Consider the following 16308-nt stretch of genomic DNA (forward strand, 5'->3'; position numbering starts at 1 on the left):
AAGTTCATTGTGGTTACAAGGACTTGACTGTCTGGGTATTTCTTGAATATCATACTATATTAGTATGGGCTACTGGCCCAAAAGCCCATAGTTTTTTTCTTCAATAATTTGGGCGCACTTTTCTATCTGAGTTAATGGAACAGAGTATCAACGATTACAGAAAAGTGAAGTGATATAGAGATAATCATGATAGAAATACACGAATCTAGATGTTAATTCCCTAATGAGTGTCTGTCTAGAGAGGGATTTCAATACAGACAGAGTGAAATCATGAAAGATGCCCGAAAATATCTAAAGTAAACAAATAGCAAGTGTCATTTTGAACGGTGCCATTGATATTGCCGCATTGAAAAGCGGCAGTCGACTTTCCATGGCCGAATGATCAGAGCACTGATCTCATAATCAAGAGATTGTAAGTTCGAATCCCGCTAGAGACAATGCGATTCACAGTCTGTGTAAATGTTTAATTCCTTGATTTTATGTTTTCTTTTATTTCATGTTCCAGAAGATTCTGGACATTTCTTCAGTTTACCAGACAAGTGTTTTGGACTTTTCTTACTGTCTCCAGAAAAGTATTCTGCAACTTTCCCTGCTAGTATAAAAGCAGAATATAGTATAGAAGCAGAAGTTAAAATCTCAGTTCAGAGTTATGTTAATAAATTGGTTTAGCTCTGCTTTTTGTGTGTATCATTGAGTTCCACACTAAAGAACCTACGAAACAATATTTACAGTTTTACTAGTGAACATATGAACGGTGAAATACACAAGTGCGACTTTGTTGATTCTCATTTACTAAAAGGTATAAATAGCAATGGCATCATTTTAATGGATGACACCCCATTGTGATTCCCATGTGGCGAAGAGTGAGGACATCTTGAGATTGAATATATCCAGAAAATGGAGATGCCTTTATATTCTCTCTCTATATAAGACTACAGGGTGATCAAGAAATAGCAGGAGGTATTCGGAGCCCTGTAACGTGTTATGTATTGGACGAAATATAACAACATTTGGCCACGATATACATTAAAATATGCGGTTTCGATTTATCAAGAAAAAAAATTAGTATCGAAAAACGCCTATAGGGTAAATCCTGACGTTGCAAGCGCAAAATATTGAAAAAAGAATACATAAATGTCAATGGAAACAGTAAATAGCAACACACCAAATACCAATGAAAAACGTTTATTATAGCAATTTACAAATTTGGCTCAAGGTGACCACTAACTTGATGCTCCAATAATTGTATGTAGTACAAGAGGTTTTCGACGGTGGTTCGCCTCATATCGGCATTTATTTGTCTGGCATGTAACGTTATTTGATATTTTAAAGTAGGAATGTAAGGAACATCACCTTGATACACAACGCCTTTCAAGAGAACCAGACACGCCTCACAACCAGAAATTGCCAAGATTCAGGTCAGTGTCATCAATTAATGGGTGGTATCTTGTACGGATAAAATTTCAGGTTCTTACGCAATATCTTCTGCATCGTCGAGAACGGATATCTGTTTGTCGTGATGTTGAACGTGCACGGCTGATAACCTGTTTCTTAGTAATCGCCTGATCCATAACGGCAGTTGTAACTTCTTCAACTTGTTCCTGATGATAACTTTACATCCTCGGCCTGGTTCCACACCAAGAATTCCTGTTGTTTTAAATCTTTCAACCATTCTTTGTAAGTTAGTGATGGTCATCGATCCTCTACGAACTGTTTTAAACGCCGGTATTCACGAAGAGCAGTATTGACACCTTCATCCTACTGATAAAACAGCTTGACTAATAAGGCGCGTTCACGTAGTGACAACGCCATCGACGGGCGAATTCTTGAAGAATGACATAAATTCCCGCAACCCTTCCTTTTATATTCGATGTCATGTCACAAAGTACTCGTATAAGCAAATTACATAATAAAGTTTTCATAGCAGGGCGGAATTTCTCCTATCCGAGTTTCTAGGTACTTATTTTTTTTCTTGAAAAATTGAAACCGCATACTTTAATGTGTATGGTGGCCAAATTTTGTTATATTTCGTGCAGTACATAACACGCTACAGGACTCCGAACACCTCCTGTTATTTCCTGATCATCCTGTATATATATATATATAACGTACGTGTCATAGACTATTACTTACTGTCATGGACTTATTACTTATCATCGAATGACAATAGTCAAATGTAAACAAAACATCATACAAATTTTAGATTGCTTCGTTGAGTGTTTTTATAGCTGCAATGCTTCGTTTGGATAATTAATGGAAGTGCAATAATAATTATTTCTAGAAATGTTCTGAAGAATGTTCGCCAAGTCAGGGAAATCCTTTTCAGTCAGCGGAAAAAGATATTAAGAAACAGGCTTCAAACAGAACATTTATTTGAGTGAAAAAGTGGACTTAACACTCTTCAAATAAGCAATTGTTGTGATTCGCCTGCTTAAATAAATGCTCAAATCTGTAAAAAATTTGGTTATATATATATATATATATATATATATATATATATATATATATATATATATATATATATATATATATATATATAACCAAATTAAAATTAGAAATAAATATTAAGTTTACAGCCAAAGAATCAAAAAGAAAGATTAAATGAATCCGACCCGAAAACTTTCTCAAGGGTCACCCTCAGGCAAGGATTCAAACCAGGGATTTTTTTCTGTGAGAGGTCTGATTTTCGTCCAACAAAATGATCCCTCGTGACCCGAAAATCCCAGTAAATACATGTTTTGGAGATAAAATTAGTATTACAAGATTAAAGATAATTATACTCAAACAAGTAAAAACATTTGCAAAAAAACAAACAAAAAAAAAACATTCCAAATAAGACCACAGCAAATCAAACCACAAAATACCATGTAAATAGAACCAAAATAATTTAAACAAAAAGCAAAATACTTACAAATTGAAAGTACAATTCCGAAAAGGTAAAAACTTGCTATTGCAAATGCACTTCGTTAAATTAAACGACATTTAATTTTTCCGCGTTTAAAACTATATACGCCTACTACGTTTCGTCATAACGCATCGTCATCAAAATTGAAGCGCCATCTATTGAGTTAAAATTCAAAGCTAACAAACTGGAGGAAGTCAGAAATTAAACAGATCCTCTCTTATCAAAACTTCTATATTGCAAAAGTTTTTGGGAAATTCGTTAGTAGTTAAGTTTTTAATGAGATTGTTTGCTGCTAAAATATAAGAACTTTTATTATTGCAAATTTTTTTAATCCTGTTAAATTGTAAAAATATCAAATTTTTGAAAATTTTAGAGTTTAAATTAGAATGGTAGTTACTAAGTTTAATTATTTTAAAGTTAAATTCATCCCTTTTATCATAAATACCTATCAAAGTTTTTCCATTATCACTTTCTATATTTAAATCTAAATAATTAGCTTTAAGTTGATTTTCGTTTGTTTGAGTTAAAACTAAATCTTTTGGGTAACAATTTAAAAAATTATTAGGATTATCCACATTTAACAAAATTAAGTCATCAATATATCTCCAGCCTATTATTAAGTTAAGTTTAATTATTTCTTTTTCATAATAATGTAGGAAAATATTGGCTAACGCACTTGAAAAAGCTGTTCCCATTGGAATTCCTTTTACTTGTTTATAAAAATTTATTCCGTTAAAAACATAGTTTTCTTTAATATTAAATTTACATAACTCTAACCAATTACTTTTTGTAATAATATCTCTATTTAAATATTCGTCAGATATAATAGTACAGACATCTATTAACTTTTAATGATTCAGATTATTGTACAAATTTTCAAAATCATAAGTATTAAGCTTATTAATATTGTTATCTTTTAGAAAGTTCAAAATATCTTTGTTACTATTGAGAATAAAGTTATCTTCATCTTTAATTTTATTTAGGACAATTTTGTAAGTATTTAAAGTAAGGACAATTTTTAAGTATTTTTCTGGGATTTTCGGGTCACGAGGGATCATTTTGTTGGACGAAAGTCAGACCCCTCACAGAAAAAATCCCTGGTTTGAATCCTTGCCTGAGGGTGACTCTTGAGAAAGTCTTCGGGCCGGATTCATTTAATCTTTCTTTTTGATTCTTTGGCTGTAAAATTAATATTTATTTCTAATTTTAATTTGGTTAAGTTCATTTGGGTTTTAGTTGTTAGAGCATTAGCGCTCTCTAAATACAAGGTATATTTTATATTTTACTAGCCGCCTTTGGCGACCAGCCGGTTCGCCAATCTTAATGTTCGTTAAAATTTTAATAATTAAATATTTTATGCAATTCCAACTTTAATTTATTCTTCAGCAAAATATTTTAAAACTTCAAATTTTGATAGTCATATAATTCACTCATAATATTATAAAGGCCTTCAGTCATAGCGTGATATGTATCTCTCTCATTTTCTGTTAGCTCCCGTAGAATTTATGCTTTAAATTAAAGTGTAAATGATGAATCTGCAATTAATATAATAATATTTTTTACTGAAACAAAGCATTTTTTTTTAATAATATGATTACTGATAATAGAGTCACTAAGCGTTTAAACTTTATGGTCACTAAAGAATATCTTTCTTAATTTATGTAATATCTCAAGAATTTGTCAACAAAAATTTCTCAGATTCATCATGAACAGATCGATTCATTAACAATGTTTCATTTTAAATGCATCAAACACTAAGAAAATAAAATGAATCGTTTAAAATAATCGGTCTAAAACAGGTTTAAAAAAACTACTTAAAAAACGATGTACTTTAAACTATAAGCATATACAAAAAATATATATAACTAACATAAATACAATTTAATTAAAAAAGCATGCAACTAACCTAAAAATAATTTAAATCATCCGTTGATAGTGGTTGTCATGACAACAATCAGAACAATGCGCATGCGTGAATTTTTCTACGCCAGTTGGGGTAACGCTATGCAGATTAGACATTTTTAATTTCCTTTATTCTGTTTTATTTTAATTCAAAAGTACTTCAGAATGAATCTGAAACATGGATTAATTAACAATGTTTAATTTTAAATGCAGCAAACATTAAGAAAATAAACAGAATCGTTTGAAATAATCCGCCGAAAAATCTTAACCCTAGCCTCATTACTGTTGGGAGAAAAAAAGAACTAAAGCCTAAATGATTTGGCGTTGGGGAAAACGGAAGATTATTTTGGCGGAAAAGTTGGCGGTGGGGAAAATGGAAGATTTTTTTGGCGGGAAAGTTAGTTTTTAATTAATAATTAAAATTTCAAAAAAAGGGACCCCAGGTGCACATTCCCGACCTCTAAGGTATACATGTACCAAATTTGATAGCTGTATGTCAAATGACCTGGCCTGCAGAGCGCCAACACACACACACACACACACACACACACACACACACACACACACATTGAGCTTTATTATAAGTATAGATTATATAGATTAAAGAAATTTTATATAGGTAATTTTGCACATTGTTTATTTATGGATTGATAGTCTCTTATATATATATATATATATATATATATATATATATATATATATATATATATATATATATATATATATATATATATATATATATATATATATATATATATATATATATATATATATATATATATATATATATATATATATATATATATATATATATATATATATATATATATATATATATATATATATCCAATCTAAAGTAAGAAAAAATCTTTTTGAAAACGAAACTAAAATGAAAACGAAACAAAACAGTTTCGAAATCGCAACTAAAATTTATTACCTATTTAAACTAAAACCAAAAAGGAACTTCATAGTATTTAGAGAGCGCAATTGCAGCTACTTCTAAAACACAGATGAATTTATACAAAAGTATTAGAATCAAGTTAATAGGAAAAACAAAAATCAAATAAAAATTAAACCAAAAAAATTATTAAAAAATATTAAAAAAGAATCCGGCCTGAAGACTTTTTCAAGGGTCACCCTCAGGCAGGGATTCAAATAAAGGGATTTTTTCTGTGAGGACATACAGACATTAAGTCTAATAATGATTCCTCGTGACCCGAAAATCCCCCGAAATTATGCTCAAGAGATATACCATTTTAACAGAAAGGAAATACAAAATAACAAATTAGAAAAAAACCACAAAGTAAAAATACAATGAAAACAATAACAATAAAAACAAAAACAGCATTAAAATTAAAATTAAAATTAAAAACGAAAAGGCCAGAACATACCTTCCAACAGTGAATGAAACTTTAAACAATCGATTGTGATTTCCTGTTTTTGAATGTTAACGGTAAATTATGTAAACAGAGGTAGGCACCCAGCGCCATCTATTGAGTGATCCAATATGCAAGTAAATTTCTATTTTTATTTAAGCCAAAAGATTAATCCCAAACCATACCTTGTTTAATTATAAAATTGACATTACAGTAATTTCTAGGAAAATCATTTTTAATTAAATTTTTAAGGAGGATATTTGATGCTTCAATATAAGAATTTTTATTATTGCAAACCCTTTTGATCCTGTTAACTTGTGAGAAAATTAGATTTTTGAAAATTTTAGAGTTTAGATTGGAATGGTAGTTACATAGTTTTGTTATTTTAAAGTTGAAATCATCCCTTTTATCGTATATACCAACTATTGTTTTATCATTAGCAATTTCGATTTTTAAATCCAGAAAGGTAGCCTCAAGTTGATTTCTATTTGTATCTTTTAGAATTAAATCTTTTGGATAGCAATTAGTAATAATATTAGTATTGTCGAAGTTAATCAAAAGTAGGTCATCAATATATCTCCAAACAAGTCAAGGGCATTCCAATGGGGACAGCTTTCTCAAGTGCTTTAGCTAATATTTTCCTGCATTACTATGAGAAAAAAATAATTAAATATAATTTAATAAACGGGTGGAGATATATTGATGACCTACTTTTGATTAACTTCGACAATACTAATATTATTACTAATTGCTATCCAAAAGATTTAATTCTAAAAGATACAAATAGAAATCAACTTGAGGCTACCTTTCTGGATTTAAAAATCGAAATTGCTAATGATAAAACAATAGTTGGTATATACGATAAAAGGGATGATTTCAACTTTAAAATAACAAAACTATGTAACTACCATTCCAATCTAAACTCTAAAATTTTCAAAAATCTAATTTTCTCACAAGTTAACAGGATCAAAAGGGTTTGCAATAATAAAAATTCTTATATTGAAGCATCAAATATCCTCCTTAAAAATTTAATTAAAAATGATTTTCCTAGAAATTACTGTAATGTCAATTTTATAATTAAACAAGGTATGGTTTGGGATTAATCTTTTGGCTTAAATAAAAATAGAAATTTACTTGCATATTGGATCACTCAATAGATGGCGCTGGGTGCCTACCTCTGTTTACATAATTTACCGTTAACATTCAAAAACAGGAAATCACAATCGATTGTTTAAAGTTTCATTCACTGTTGGAAGGTATGTTCTGGCCTTTTCGTTTTTAATTTTAATTTTAATTTTAATGCTGTTTTTGTTTTTATTGTTATTGTTTTCATTGTATTTTTACTTTGTGGTTTTTTTCTAATTTGTTATTTTGTATTTCCTTTCTGTTAAAATGGTATATCTCTTGAGCATAATTTCGGGGGATTTTCGGGTCACGAGGAATCATTATTAGACTTAATGTCTGTATGTCCTCACAGAAAAAATCCCTTTATTTGAATCCCTGCCTGAGGGTGACCCTTGAAAAAGTCTTCAGGCCGGATTCTTTTTTAATATTTTTTAATAATTTTTTTGGTTTAATTTTTATTTGATTTTTGTTTTTCCTATTAACTTGATTCTAATACTTTTGTATATATATATATATATATATATATATATATATATATATATATATATATATATATAAGAAACTATCAATCCATATATTGTTACGAAATTTCCGGGTGCGTTTGGATAGTGGAAGTTATATGGTGTGGAGAACGTTCAATCAGCAGGCGGCAGTAGAAAATAGAACAATGACGTTTATTTACACGAAGATAGGACAGGACAGCACAAAGACGACAACTATTTACAGCATAGAGAAGGCAATTATCTTCTAGCCGAGACGTGCACACAGCAGCATACAACGAGACTCTACTGCAGACAGTAGCGCACACCTTAGTTCAGCACTAGCTTGACTCCGTCGCTGCTCCGCTAATCTCTGGAAGGCCAGTTCTTTAACGTCGATTCCGACTACTCTCGACTACTCCCGGCAGCTGCAGACTGCCTCCTTTTATAGGTCTCAGGAGGCGGGGCTAGAAGCCTCTCAACCAATCAGGAACGTTCGATGCGTATCTCGGTTCCTGATGGACGGATCGGGAAAATTCTTGATGTTTCGGGTATAATCTATTTTGGCGCCAAAGTCGCCAAATTCGTCTCCAAGTTGCTAAATGGTCGCCAAATTTGTCGCCAAGCTCTGGGACCTCCGACGCGACACCCGGACTCCATCAATACAGATGACTGTAAAACAATCTTTCTGATGATGGAACCAACTATGCTGGGAAGCAGCATTACAGATTCGTAACAATATATATATATATATGCATTTTATGCAAATTATTTAATAGTCAAATTCGCAACCAAGATGGTCTCCAAATGCGGTTAGTATTTCTCTAAAATAATACATATGTGCTTGTATTATACTTCAAAAATATTCATTTAAAATTCCAAAATTTATTAAAAGTGCAAACTTTCACAAAAATAATTCAATGGTGGATGTTTTAAATTGATGATGAAAATTAGTCTTCGAATATAAAAAAGATTGAGAAAAATTACAGAATGGCCTGAAACAGAATTTAATTAAAATAATAAAGATCCAAATTTGTAGCTTTAAAAAGGGACGAAATGATTTTTTTTCATTCTCATGTAGGAATTATAAAGAAAGTATTATGATCGCCAAAAAATTCGATCTTGATATTTTGATATATCTTCACGTGTTTCAAATCTTTCTCATTGCGAAAAATATTTTTTTGACATTTATCTGTTTGCCTGTGAATACGATACAAAAGTCTTTTATAATGACCCATGGCATTTTGTATAAGGTCTGTGTACCAAATTAGTTACATAGACTAAATATTGACCGAAATCCATTTAGAGATGTCTGGTTGTCAAGATGCAAGTGAACTCGGTAGCAACAAAAGAGCTAGATGGATAAAATTAGTACACAGGTTTAGCCTCTGAAATGTGGATTCATTTCAAATTTTCAATGAAATCTATCAAGAGGCTGACCATCTGTATTTTCACATTTATTTAAATGTAATAACTCATGGACGCAATGTTTTAAATCAATAAAATTCGGCAAATGATTTGGTGATTATAATTGTAGTTCCGCTTCAAATTTTGGTTTCAACCCGTCGAAAATTAGACGTTTAAAACTCTTGTTTGCACAAAAGATTCGAAGACCAGCAAGTCCAAGATCAATCCTTCCTAATTATTGTCATCAATGTCAAGGCTTTCGTGGGCATATTTGAGATCCATAATTTTAAGCGGAGGGGGGGGGGGTGACCTTCATTGGAGAGTATGCAAGAAAATTTCTGGAAGACCACTCTCTCTGGTATATTAACTGCATCTCATCAATAAATTATTTTAAAAAATCCACAAAGATTCGCATACTAATAAGCTTTTTTTGTAACGTTGTTCGTCAGTAGCTTGCAGTTATTAACACATAAGTATATTTATACGTGCATCTGCAAGAAAGTTTCGGGGTGATCATTCACACTGGTTGAATATCATTTTTTCATGCCGAATTAATACATTTCGATTTCTAGATTATATGTTATTTTTTGCTTTAGATAATATTATCTTATAACTGTTTGTGTCTTGATTTCGGCATTTATGTTGATCTTATGCCTGTAACCACTTTAAAAAAATTACAAATCTTGATTACATAGAAGAAATTTTTCAATTTTTTTTGTTATTTAGTCTGTGTAAATGAAACAGTTCTTCAAATAGAAGCACAGTAATTAAAAAAAGTAATAGTTTCCTAAAGAGCATTGACAACGGAAAGCAGTCTTTTGAATCCTCAAACTCTAACGAGCAATCTTTCGAAAGAATAACAAAATTCTAACTGGATTAAAATGTTCCATTCTTCTTCAAATTCTTCCCGTCGCAAAATAGCCCTAGTGTTGCTTTAAAACGGGACGTTAATATAACTGAAACTAACTGAAACTGAATCTTCAAATTCTTCAAAATTCAAATTGTTTGAAGGCATAAACGGGAAGAGACTTCTGTCATTCTGAAACTGTGTGAGTCAAAATTATAAATGTTGTGTTATAATCAGCTTAAAGTTCTATATTTTAACATTAGATTATTATAAATTTTGTTTTTGGTCACAAGATATACAAATATTTTAACCATATAAAGAAAATATATAAAAATAGTTTAAAATTTATTCTCTCTGTTATCAAGTAAATAGTTTTAGAAATTTTGAAGCAATTAATAGCTTTGTTAAAATTATAAGTATCCTTTTTTTTCTGCATAAAAATGAATAGATATCAAATCAAACTTTTAAAATTCCATTGATTACTTTGATTTAATTTTGCTGTTTATTAATTGATACATTTAGAAAAAGGTATAAAGTTTGTACAATTTATGTTTTGTGATGTTGTTAAAGTAGACATTTTCAAGCTCTAATAAACAAGTACATTTCCATCTATTAAATTATATGAATATTTATTTATTTTATAGTATTTTTTGCAATTAGCAATATTTTAATTATTATTTTTATGCTTTTATAAAAATCATTTGGTTTTATACTTCTAATTTGCAATCACGATTATTAAAATGATATTATTTAAATAAAATCCAGTTTTAAGATTTGCATAAAAAAAGTCAGTTGAAATTACTTCAGTATTTAAGAAATATTAAAAGTGTTTATTCATATTTCATCATTATTTCTAAATTTTAGAAACATATTTATATGAAAAAATACAAATATATTACCGAACATTTGGTTGATATTTAATTTCTGATAGCATATTTTTGTCTTAAATCATAATACAATTCTCTTTTTTGGGACTTTTCAATAACTTTAAAGTTTTGGCCTGTCTTCGCGTTTGTGCTTTAAGTATCATTATTTGAATCTTCTGGGCCAAATGTAAGTTGATGAAGTTCAAGAATAGTTACATTAACTGACATCAGTGAAATATGTAGTAAAAGTTTCAAACTTAAATTTCAAAGTTTCGAAATCCTTTTCTTCGAAGATTAAACCTGAGGGCGGTATGAAATAATTTAAAGGGATTGTCTAAGTTTCTGAGTAAAATCCAAGAATATTTAAGGTGAAGTGACTTCTGGGTATGTCAATATACATTAAGTCAAATAGTTAGATGAAAATATTGTACCTGAAAAAATATAATATTTTTTAAATTTTGTGGAAGAGCTTTTGGATAGAAATGTGTTTGTTTCGTACTACAAGAATTAACAACAAATTAAATTGCAACAAATATTTTTATTCAATCAACAAATAAAGTTGTAATATCAAACAAGCATATCTATGTTTGCCGTCTTTTATCACAAAACTCTCAAAATTTTGTATTTACAGTTCCATGGCTGTATTAAAATGCTCATTATTCGTATAGAAGCTCAGTAATGGAAAATTTCTGACAGGAATAGCACCAGAAATCTGCAAGAATGACAACAGAAATTTCCATTTTTGTTGAATGGAAACAGCTAAGGTTATTCTTTAACTTCTTATGTATTTTTATTTATTTAGACAAAAATATTAAGCATCTAGGAATTGCTAGTATTTGAGAACAAAGAATAATATTGATTAAATATTTGCATTAGTTGGGGGTTCTTTTGAAGAGAAATGCGATAATGCCACGAGAAATAATAAGAGGCAAGAAGAAAATGCTCACCTACAAGAAAGAGAGAAAAGACAATAAAACCAGAAATATTAGCGGACTGACACTATGAGATAACTTTTAATATTTATGACTTAGAGGCATACAATATATTTTGCTCTAATAAAGTGAAAAACTTTGAATGAAGGAACTTTATGAAAAATCTACTGAGGCTCATGACTAAGTATTTTTCTGATGATGTATCGGTATCTAGTATATCGTATTGATTAAAATCCTTTAAACCATTTTCTTACTAATTCGCGTGTAATGAAATATGAATCCGATTTCTCTCAATTTTACCAGTTCATTACCAATAAGTTTCAGAATAAATTACACTCAGTAACTAAGAAATAAGCGACTCGACATACAAATAGTAACAATTACATCACCCACCCATAGTTTTTTAGCGAAACACCCGAAATTCAAAGCAATTTTCTGTCACAGAAAATGGACAGTTCATGGCGCATAAAACGGGGAGGATTAATAAATTCTTTACGATAGCCTACTCCGAGCCGTGTTTGTCTTTAATAAAGCTATATGACCGTAAAAACACTAATTAATTAATTTAATAATATCCTCGTGCTCTAGGGTCAGTGACTGGAACTAGGACGTATCGGACTCCAGGTCGTCCAGAGGCAACAGGGGCAACTGCTGGTGCAGGGGCGGCGGCAGGGAGGGTACCAGCATAGGCAGCAGCAATACCACCATCATCACCAGTGGATTCCATGGACACATCAGCAGAATTGAGGTTGGCAGTGCCTGGTTCATTGGTCCTGACGGTAGCTCTGAATCCGTTTTCGTCAGCAATGTAGTCGACAACTCGGCTGTGTCCTTCAAGATCGGTCACGGTGTAAGATCCAGTCACTCGTCCAGATCCATCGCCATTTTCCTGATGACCACTGCTGCCACCATCTTCAGTGTTGGAAGTGTAGCTGAAGGAATAGGGGGTTGGCTGGGCCAGAGGATCCTGAGATGAAACGAATTCTTAGATAACATAGAATTTTGTTTAGTATTAGCTAGTATTATGAACTTATTAGTGAGGGTTTCGAGATTTTTTTGTATTTTATTTAATATAGCAATTATTCTGATAAAGTTTTAAGAGATAGTTTGTATAATGATTACGAACAAATAAGTTCATAACTTTTCTCGTGTAAATAATTCAAAATAAACAGATAAAGCGGCTATTTTTATTTGCCCTTTGATCACCTGATAAATTTTTAGAACGATTCAATTAATATAAAAAAACCCATAAAAAATGAAAACATTTCAAGTTTTAATGAAATGTTTAAAGGAAACTATGACTTTCAGGATGCTCGTTACCTACATGACATAAGTAACTATTTTATAAAAAATTTTTTTATTACATTATATAAAATTTTGCACTTTATAAATTTGCTTAAAACTTTTTAATATATAAACTATTTAAAAAGATTTTAGAGGCAACTTTATTAAAGAAGATTTTAGAGTTAGAAGGTTAAAATTTGTACTTAAAAGTAGTGACGATGTTTCCTTAACTTTAAGCTGCTTTTCTTTATGCATGGCAAATTCGAAAATATCATTCTTAAAATTATTTCATTACATACAATCCAATTTGTTTTATCTAAAGGGCTGACATATTATAATTTTTTATTAATTATTTTTTTATAAAATACTTTCGACGATCAAGAACAACAGAAAAACCACTCTTTTCGTTAAATAGCTTTAAACATTCAAATGCCTAACTTGACTGGAAATAAAAGGAAATAAAATTGGGCTAGGAAGTAAGACTCATTTCAATTTAAAATGATTTTATTAACTTTTGTCATCGTGCTGAAATTTAATCTTTACGATGTTTACTTGCAGTTTTATTAAATATTTTTTAATATTAATTTTTTTAACAATATTTTCGTTGCAAAAGTAGGTTTTAAACGCAGCTTTAATAAAAACAAGAAATCGCTCTTGTCAAAGAAGAAAGTTACATGCATTGCAGGCATATGTTATTTTGGATCTGCTACATCATGTTTTTATGCTAAAAGTAGCACTTTTTTTAACATTTTTAATTTATAACAAATGAAGAATTTTATATAGCTTGCTGTAGTGTGTACGTATTTGGCCGCGTTAAAATATTGCATTTTTTAAAAAATTGAATAAAAAATGAGTAATTCTTTTCTGCTTATTGCTTTTAAAATCTTTTCGTTAACTTGTCTGTTTTTACCGCATTATTGCATATTTTACAAGATTTTAATAAAAAATAAAAGTCTTTAAAAGAAATTATAATTTTTAATTTGATTCCTTTAAATATGATCTTAAAATTTCACCATTATAAATCGTGATATAAATTTTTTAATGGATTGTATAGTTAGTCTATTCAGAATTTCAGCTTAAAGAGATGTTTTTTTTTCATTGAGATGAATTTTTATTTTCAGGGACAATTTTCTACTTAAATATTTATGTGCAGTTTTAACAGATTTAAAAATACTTACATTAAATTGAGCTGAGGCAACTGCCACCAAAACAGCGAGGACGACGAAGACCTACACGAGAACAGAAAAGACAATTTAAGCAAAAAAACCATTTATGCTGAAAAAAACAAGTAACATGTTCAAATTATTTTATTTCTAAATTAAACTATGCTTTAGTGATCCCTATATGGAGAAAAAAAAATGTGACGTTATATTATTTTATGTTTGCTCATAAAAATTTATGATTCGTGTGGTTTCAAAAAGGATATTTGATGAAAAAAATAACTTAGTGTTCAAAGTATACGTATATACGAAGTATATACGTATATACTTTATACGAATATACTTTATACGTATACGTATATACTTTATACGTATATACTTTATACGAAGTATAAAGTATATACGAAGAATCTTCTAAGCATATAAATAAAAGAATGGGCTCTTTTATTGTAAGGGCCTGATTCTGTAAATGAGATTTAAAAGTTTATTTTGAAACGTTATTTAAAAATTTTTTAAACATAAAGTCATATTTTTTTTTCTAAAGACTATTCCTTCGAAATAAAAAAAGGATGTTTGTATACTTTTATTACATGAAATATGAATAGAAAAAATTACAATAATTTCAAATAGTTAAATTAATTTTTTTCATGAAATTATTCAAATCGTATTGTCTAAAAAGATGAAAGTTCTCTCAATTAGTTTATGTTATTTTTTTTTAAATCCTTTCTGGTTTTCGGTATCAAAGCTTTAAAAGATAAAAGAATATTATTTTATGGTTTTTACCAGGGTAATTTTTCAATGGTTTGTCTAAAATTTTTAATATTTTATTAACTGATTCTTAATTTTAGCAAATCCCAAAACTTTTAAGGAAACCTTTAAAAGTTTATTAAAATACGGATTATAAATTTTTTAAAATTAAATAATCAAATGCTGTTTACTGAAAAGAAAATCCTCCATTAGACTTTAAAAAAAAGCTTTTGGTGTTTTTGATCTTAAACTCTTCCTTAAATTGGTAAAGATATCCAAAAAGTTAAACAAAAAATTTTCTTTTCCAAAACTAATATTAAAATTAATTTTGCCATATATATAAATTTCTTAAAATATGATGTTTAGAGAATTAAATACTTGTACATTAACAAATAACTGATGATAGGATTATTGGCTGATTATTTATTTTATTTGTTTTAAATAATTTCGCTCGTGATTAGTGAAATCTTTTGCTCATTTGAAGTTCGTAAAAAACTACATGGAAGGATTCCAATTCCAATTACTCTTAGACTCGCACAAAATTAAAAAAAAAATCAAATTCTTATTATTTTATTGAATTTGATAGCAATTGAAAGTTTAAACTTTAAAAGATTTCAGAGTTTGGAGAAAAAAATGAAACTTAATATCTACATTTACCGTTTCTTTGAGTAAAAGTTATATTTTTATATAGAGAAACATTATACTTTGAATCTTTTAAGTGTATTCAACCAATGCCAGCTTTACCAAGTATACATACCTTCATTGTTGGGCTGGAGTGGATGGGAGAGCTGGAAAGCCTACAATACTAAAGACAACTGTGGCTGAGAGTGCCTATGGAATTGTCATCGGCACTTATATATACAAATCCCACAGGCTTTCTACACTCGCCTGATTCCAAATTTACACGATTCGCATGCTGATGACCATCGGAAGTGCCCAGATGAGGTCGCTAAGTCCACTTTTTTGCATACCTTCCGGCAGTGCTGTCACATCTCCTTGAGGACTGCTCCTTCCCTTTCTTCTTCTCCTTGTTTTTTTTTTTTCTTTCTGGTCTCCTACCCCTTGGCATATCTGGTTCATCGGGCTGATGAATCCCGATCACGTAAGTGGTGTCTTCTTATTATGAATCCGGTGATAAAGTGAAGGTAACAGTCTTTTTTGTTAATGAGCGCGGCCTCTCCTTTTGTGTCGAAAGGCGATTTGTTGGCTATTCGAACCACGGTAAGGCCGTGAGGATGTTTATGAATATGATGACCCGTCCGAATAAATTGTAGAGAC

At 29.9% G+C, this 16308-nt stretch overlaps 1 protein-coding gene across 1 annotated transcript; it reads right to left on the reverse strand.

The window, feature by feature from the left end:
• Positions 1 to 11425: 11425 nt before the first annotated feature.
• On the reverse strand, positions 11426 to 15924 carry LOC129969634 (cuticle protein 10.9-like). Its single transcript, XM_056084285.1, has 3 exons — positions 15788 to 15924; positions 14302 to 14352; positions 11426 to 12806 (listed from the first exon to the last, which is right to left on the reverse strand). Exons 1-3 carry the CDS (start codon positions 15791 to 15793, stop codon positions 12405 to 12407), a joined length of 459 nt encoding a protein of 152 aa, XP_055940260.1. The 5' UTR covers positions 15794 to 15924; the 3' UTR covers positions 11426 to 12404.
• Positions 15925 to 16308: the final 384 nt, after the last annotated feature.

This window comes from Argiope bruennichi, chromosome 5 (assembly GCF_947563725.1).
Source record: "Argiope bruennichi chromosome 5, qqArgBrue1.1, whole genome shotgun sequence".
Classification (NCBI taxonomy): Eukaryota; Metazoa; Arthropoda; class Arachnida; order Araneae; family Araneidae; genus Argiope; species Argiope bruennichi.

Bases quoted from the DNA above. Each gene is read 5' to 3' on its own strand.
- LOC129969634 (XM_056084285.1), bottom strand. The intron at 12,807-14,301 runs GTAAGTATTTTT...GTTTCATCTCAG, and splicing joins TTGCCTCAGCTCAATTTAAT to GATCCTCTGGCCCAGCCAAC.